Below are 7231 nucleotides of genomic sequence, written 5' to 3' on the forward strand. Positions count from 1 at the left end.
GCCGCCGCCGTTAGAGGGGTCCCTGGCTCCCGCTGGACCCGCAGCCGTCACCTCCGAAGTCAACTCTGCGGCCCGCGCTCCGCGTTCCCCTCCCGTCGCCGCGCAGACCTGCCACTGCCAGCATGGGGCTCTTGGACTCGGAGGCGGGCGGTGTCTTGAACGCGATGTCCACGGCGCTCAACGACACCGTGGAGCTCTACCACTGGACCTGGACGGTCACAGGTAAAGGATCCGGCGGCCCCATGGCCGCCTAGCTTTGCGCGCTGGGAGCGGGGAGACGCCGGTCCCCAGTCTGGGCACGGCCCGGCCCCGGCCGCGCCGTGCGGCTGTTCGGTGCCGGGGGTCGGACGAGGTGCCCGGGTGCGCGCCCGCGATCGGCACTGCTGCTGTGAGCTGAACGTTGAGCTCCCCGCGCCCCCCCGCCCCCCACCCCCACCCCAATACCACACACAGGGTTTCCCTCCGAGCATATTCCCCATCTCTCCCATCACCTCCTCGGATGCGGGAGCTGACAGATCAGACGCAGCCGAAAGCTCCCTGCAGGAACCGCCCCATCACCCTCCCCGCCCACAGCTCCTGCTCGCACCCACAATTGTGCCTAATGCCCTGGATTGTTTTTAACACCGAGTGTCCTCTCTTTGGAAAGATGCCAGAGGCTGACTCCGGAGGTAGCTGTCATTTTGCGCAAGGCGAACACACCTCGTTTTACTTCTTTAGTTTTCGGATTTCATGGACATTACCCTAATATATATATATTTTTGTATCTAGCTGATCCATTTATAGTTTAATTTGGGAAGAAAAGTAAAATGGCCATGGTTTGGCTCCGTACCCGTTGACGGATGTCGTGTTTGAGGCTTTTAACAGTGACTCTATTTGGAGTGATGGTCTGTAAGGGCTTGGCGCACTGCAGTGCAGTCCGGGGGAGGGGAGGTTAAGCACCAGGTAAGAAATAAGTCGTCTTTAGGAAGGAATTTTCTACAGCAGCACCTAGAGGTTGTCCCAGAAGCCTACATATATATAGTTTCCCGAAATCAGCAAACTTTTCTTTTTATAGCTTTTGTCGTTTATCTGGGGGTGCGGGGGTGGGGGAGCTGGAGCTGTTATGAGTTGTCCTTTGTGCTATTGTGGCACTCTGTTATTTTTATGTTTTCTCATTTACTTTGTTACTTGCTTTGTTGCCTGTGGTTTAACAGCGTTTTACAAGCAAATGTTTTGAGAATGATGAGGGCAACGGATGTACCTAGGTGCTTTACACAATGGACGAATGTATGGATTGTGATGAGTTGTATGAGCCCCTAATAAAATGATTTTTTAAAAAGCATTTTACAGCCTCTGACGGAAATTAGGTGAAAGGGATTTTAGAAATGATTTTATGATTTACATTTTCTAGTTATGTTTCAACAGTGCACCGCATTCCAGCAGAGGAAATTGATGTTTCACATACAGCTTTACCTTTTACTCCCTTCAAATGGAAATACATCCCCCAGTCTCCCAGCTTGTGTGTTTGTTGTTGTTAACAGTAAATTAGACAGGGGTTATAGCATGAATACAGTAGGGCCCATGGAACATATGTTGGGCAGAAAAGTGTTTTCTGGGAATATTTTTCTTTTTTCTTTTTTGTGGGAAACAGCATGATTCTTTGACACTGATGTGGCTTTGACTTCGTCAGAGAAGTGCTCTTTTATAGATGATCTCAAGTTTGGCACTCTGGGGAATAAGCATGTTAGGTAACCATTGCTGTTGAAAATGGTAAAATGGCAGTTTTTAATAGAGCCTTTCCTTTGAAAGTTTTCTCAATACCTCTTTTTAAACGGTTACACTGACATTATGTTGTACCAACAAAAACTGGGAAAAATGCACCCTACCCTTCATCTCTGGCACATTGGCTCTTTACACATCACATCAGGGTTCCCCATTGCACAATGGTGCAACATGGAACATCAGACCAGCTCCTTGGCAAGTAATTACACTTCGCATACTTTGGAGTTCAGGCTTTGTAAAGTCCTGCAATCTCCATGTCACCAGTCACACCCAGGACTTCTCAGTCCTCCCTGAGCTTTCCCATCGTTTGAGGCCCAGAAAGAAAAACTGAGGTAGAATATGCTTCTACCGTGATGGTTCATTGCATTCTAAGGATGTTTGTATATAAATATCACGAATGGAATAGGGAAATGTGTGTAATTGCCTTATGCTACTAGCCGTTGAAAGGCATATAAAATAATAAAATACTGGTCCCAAGGAGAAGAGAAAATAACATTGGAAAAAGCGACCTCTCAGTGGCAGGTCAGAGGGAAGGTAGTTGCCCATTCTTTGGCTATCCACTTACGAAACCTGAGACTGCTAACTTGCTTTCTGTAATGAGCTACCTGGGCTAGGCAGATGGTGTTTCTTAACCAGCATAGTAGCGAAGTGGGATGTAGTCTGTTCTCCATAAGGAGGCCAAAGCCTGTCATGTCTCTTTTTCTCTCACCGCTGTCTGGGTTTTGTTAGTTTCTCTGATGTATTCCTACTGCTCCTCTTGTGAGAGGAACGTCTCCGGCTGTGCATTTCACAAAAATCAGAAGGAGGGATGTCAAAGAAGGTAAAGCAGCTTGTTAGATGAGGATGAAGCCCAGTTGGTGAGTCAGATGTTTGGAAAGAGGACGAAATAAAAATGGGTGGAGAGAAAATGGTCTTGAGACATCCTGGTGCTTGTGGTGACAGAAAGGATGCAAATGATTCAGGGAGAGCAAGAAACGAGCTAGCCTCTGTGCCGTGAGGGCTCTTGTTCCCAGGACCGTGGCTTCACACTTCTCTCTCTCCTTGTTCGTTGATTAAATACTTTTCCCCACTCTAGTTTAATCTTTTTGTCCACCTCAGTGTGAATAAACGATCCATTACAGCATTATAACAGAAATACCTTAGTAGATTATATTTAGTGGTCCAGGGGATACTGCTTAAGGGCCCACGGTCTCTGGATAAATCCAATTTTTCCTTATCACATCAGGCACATGGTGCTATTTAATAATAATAAATACCCCAAGCAATTTATGAAAATGTGTACAAACCATGGCCCATAGAGTATCAGTACTGAAAGGGTTACTTTATCATTAACGTATTGTACATTGGAAATCAAACGGTGAAGAGCTGAAATTGAAGAGTAACAACCTTTTTCAACTTTCCTAAATGAATTTTTTAGCACTTTAAACAAGTAATTTAATCTTTCAAAAAAAATTTAATATAGGAAAATATAGAGAGATCAATGTGTGACTTTATACTGGCTGTTAGGAAGAAGTGCTCTGATGTCAGTGTGCATACGTGTGGTTTGTGAGTGCGTTAAGGCGGGCATACCAGACTCAAAGTATGAATCTAATCCAGAAAAGTTGAATGTGAGTTTTTGAAGTTCTTGAATATAAATACTCCCTAACCTATATACACCCGGGTTACCTACATTATCCATTGTATTCATTTTTCATTCTTTAAAACAGTGATTATTATCAGTTTTATTTAACGTTTTGTGTAGAAACATCCTAGAGAGTAACCCGCATGCCCACAGAGAGGCCAGATGTCTCTTGAACCACCATATTTTTTGTTGACCACAGGGTGTTAAACACCCACTGCTCTTAAGGGGTGTGTGTGAGAGAGATAGAAACAGAGAGGGAGATGGTGAGGGCCAGATAGAAAGGAGGTAGGTGCATGGATAGATAGATGGCAGAAGGTTTTCTGTTCACAGGCACAATGCCCAGTGTTTTGGTGTAAAACGAGTTCAAGTTATAGCATAAAAGGCCAGTCTAGTTCGCAGTGAATTCTCTTTGGGGAGCCGGAAGGACAAGGAGACGGGTGACACAGGAAGAGGAAGGTCTCCTGTAGTACAATGACAAGATTTAGACGTCAGGAAGACTTACATGATCATTCATTCTTTCCACATGCCGTTGCCGTGTTAGGCACAGGGCTGGGCTCTAGAGAAAGGTTTAGGATACCTGGCCCCTGCCCCTTACAGTTTACACAGTAGAGGGACTCGCTGCCATTCCATTTTCCTTAGTATCCTGCTGTGAAGGCAGTACCACGTGTCTGAGCCCAGGGAAGGTCAGAAACAGCCCTCCTCTGCTCTTATCTCCACTCCTTCCATCTGCATCTCAGTCTTGGATTATAAAGGAAACAGAAGCTCTGTTTTGTAGGATAGTTTGCTGTGCCCCCACACCTTCCTCATCCTTGTCCCTGAATGCTGAGTTGATTGGATATTGTCTGAGGATAGGGTGTGTTACACTAGGGAAAAGGGGGGCATCAAAAGCAAGGGGAGCCACCTGATTGAAAAACTAAGGGAGCCAGGAATGTGCCTATAGGTCAGTGAGCCATTAAGTTTGCTGCAACTGAGGACTTATGGGGCACAGGAACAAACGGGGGTAAAAACATTCAGGTCTGTGCCAGGGAGGGAACCCCTGCTGGAGCTGTTGTACATATCTTCACCTATTTATTATACTTACTGTAGAGATTGTTTTTCAGCTGCGATCTTATCTAAGGTAGGTTTTCGTTTGTTTGGCCTGGCCTGGGATCCCTGTTACCATTGTAAATACTTTGAGCAAAGATGTTCTTAGTTCTAGAGAGCTAATTGAGAAAGAAAAAAGCCTCATCAGATCTTAAGGTGAGCGCTTGCTTGGTCAGTAATGTCAGTGAGGTTCTAGTTAACACTCCTCTCATAATTGCCACAAAGCCAAGTTGGCCAATGGTCCAGGTTGGCCATCTGTTGGGGGATTGCTGACTTTTGTCTGGTTTCTCTTGTTCTTCACTGCACCCTGTGTTTTGGTGGCAGACTCCTGGACCCCAAGGACAAGAGCATCCTCTTGTTTACTTCCTAAGAGCAACATGTAGCAAAATATCCTGGTGCAGGTAAACTACTGCCGATTCTGAAGAGCTAACTAGGGTCTGAACACAGGTTTTGTATAGTGAGATTCTTGGGCTTAATAAGGGAGAAGGGTTTTTCAAAATTATTATTATTAAATCATTTTATTGGGGCTCTTATAGCTCTTACAACAATCCATACATCAATTGTTTGAAATACGTTTGTTCATATGTTGCAATCATCATTTAAAAGACATTTTCTTTCTCCTTGATCCCTTGGTATCAGCTCCTCTTTTTTCCTCTCCTACGCTTCCAACCCTTCTAAATTATTATTATTTTCATATCTTACACCATCCACTGTCTCCTTTCACCCACATTTCTGTTGTTCATCCCCCTAGGGGGATGGGGGTGTTATATGTTGATCATTATAGCTGGTTCTCCATTTCTACCCTTTCTCCCCCTACCTTCTTCATGGTATCATGACCCTAATTACTCCTTCTGAGGAGTTTATCTGACCTGTATGGGAGACAAGGTTTTAAGAATCCTAAAGGTAATTATGTCAGACTCATTTTTTGTGTATGATCTTAAGGACCACAAAGCAGTTGCTCATCCCTTTAAATTTCAATTTATTTGTTTATTTCCCCCCAGGTGATGTGATAACCTCACCTGTGTTGTGAATGACTTAGCCATATTAACAAAAGTACCTTTTAAAACAATTTATTGAGCCACATGCATTTTAGAACTAGACCTATATTTTCAAATATACAAGACTTGTGTAACAAAATCTGTCTTTTCTCATTAAGGCTTTCTAACAAATCAAGATGCTATGGTTTTACTTTCCTGTGGAAGAGAATATATTGAAGGGAAAAAAATGTTAAGGCTTTGGACTTTTGGTAAAAGAGAGGGGAGGGACTACAGGGCCTTTTAAAGGTGGCTCCAAATCACCTTTCTAATTAGATCAAGCAGCATTCGTCTGCCTACAGACCTACAGCTCTAGCCAGCTTGTCAACTCATTGACCCTTGCTTGAGCAAACCGTGTGCCCATCTGCCTTCATGTTTCCCATTGCTCTGTTCCTTTATCGTGAGTATCCTCGCCCCTCTCTATCTACCTTTCCAGCTAGCTTTCATAAGAACCCAGGGCAGCCTTGCTCCTCACAAAGCTTTCTGTGGCCTTTATACCCTGGCATCATTCAGTCCCTTTCTGAACCTGGCTACTGCTTACTGCCTGGAAGCAGTTCTTTACTTTTTGCCTGTGCATTTCTTCTGTGACTATTGTCTTGAACTATTTAAACTCTTATTATTATTTTCCTCTTCACTTCTTTGTGCTTATCTCCCCAAAACTAGGAATATTGTTACATATATTTGTTGATTTGATATATATCAAGAGACGACTCCTTTAATCTAGCAGAAATTTCAAATAGTGACATATTCTGGTTGCTAATTACTAATGAGGTTCTGGACACTCTTTAAAATACTATTTACAGGGAATATTTTGTAATGATGCTGTGATCACTTGATCATAAATTTAATTGGTGCATATGCAATGAAGTTGCTTAAATGTAATGAAGAAATCAAACTATGAAATCATTTCTTAGCACAAGGGAATTGCTTTCCAATGAGGTAAAAAACAAAGATTTTTTTTTTCCTTTTCAATGTCTGCAAAAGCAGACACTGGGAGGGTGTGGAGGTGAGGAAGGCAGTGCGGTACAGTGAACTCAGAGCACACAAATCTGGGATGAGCTGAACCTCGGCTTTAGGCCTGGAGGGTGTGGAGGTGAGGAGGGCAGTGTGGTACAGTGAATGCAGAGAACACGAGTCTGGGATGAGCGGCCTGAACCTGCTACTAATTAAGCTGCAAGAGCTGAGAAAAGTCATTTACTGTGCCAGCCCTCAATTTCATTTTATTTTTCAATCCAAAATTTGAGGGCTGCATTAAGTAACCAATTAGGTCCTATATGGCTCTAAAATTTTGGATATGTGCAACTTTGTTTTTGCTTTGGGGTAAGTAGAACCATTTCAAATAAACACACTTAGAGCTATAATTCAAAATTTTCATTTTTATGCAATAGTTCAGATCTTTCCCATGAAGCACTATTGCCAGCATTGCTCACATAGTACAAATAACATATTAATCAGTGCAGGTAAGGTTCTTATTTAACCCTTTTCACCTTCTGCGCCACACAAGTAGGTAGAGGATAGAAGGTAAAGGGATATAGATATTTGAGCACCTGCTTTGAAACAACACTGTTCGTTGCCATAGGACTATGCATCTTTAATGCTCTAGATATTCCTCGAATAACCAAGAATTGGCTGTTTTGTCAAAAATGATGCCAGCAACTTTAAAGCATAAAGTTTTATCTGCTAGATGGACATTGGGCCTCCACTCAAGTACTCCTTCACTGCAAGAATACTT

At 43.4% G+C, this 7231-nt stretch overlaps 1 protein-coding gene across 1 annotated transcript in view; it reads left to right on the top strand.

Annotated features, from left to right (window-relative positions):
• Window positions 1–7: 7 nt before the first annotated feature.
• Window positions 8–7231, top strand: part of ELOVL4 (ELOVL fatty acid elongase 4) — a 34353-nt gene continuing 27129 nt past the window's right edge. Inside the window, exon 1 of the mRNA XM_004696294.2 lies at window positions 8–222. Coding sequence (XP_004696351.1) covers window positions 123–222 — 100 coding nt within the window. The 5' untranslated portion in view covers window positions 8–122. The remainder of the gene's footprint in view (window positions 223–7231) is intronic.

Source organism: Echinops telfairi, unplaced genomic scaffold, assembly GCF_000313985.2.
Source record: "Echinops telfairi isolate 266 unplaced genomic scaffold, ASM31398v2 ScPeMD7_3533;HRSCAF=4204_0, whole genome shotgun sequence".
Taxonomy (NCBI): domain Eukaryota; kingdom Metazoa; phylum Chordata; class Mammalia; order Afrosoricida; family Tenrecidae; genus Echinops; species Echinops telfairi.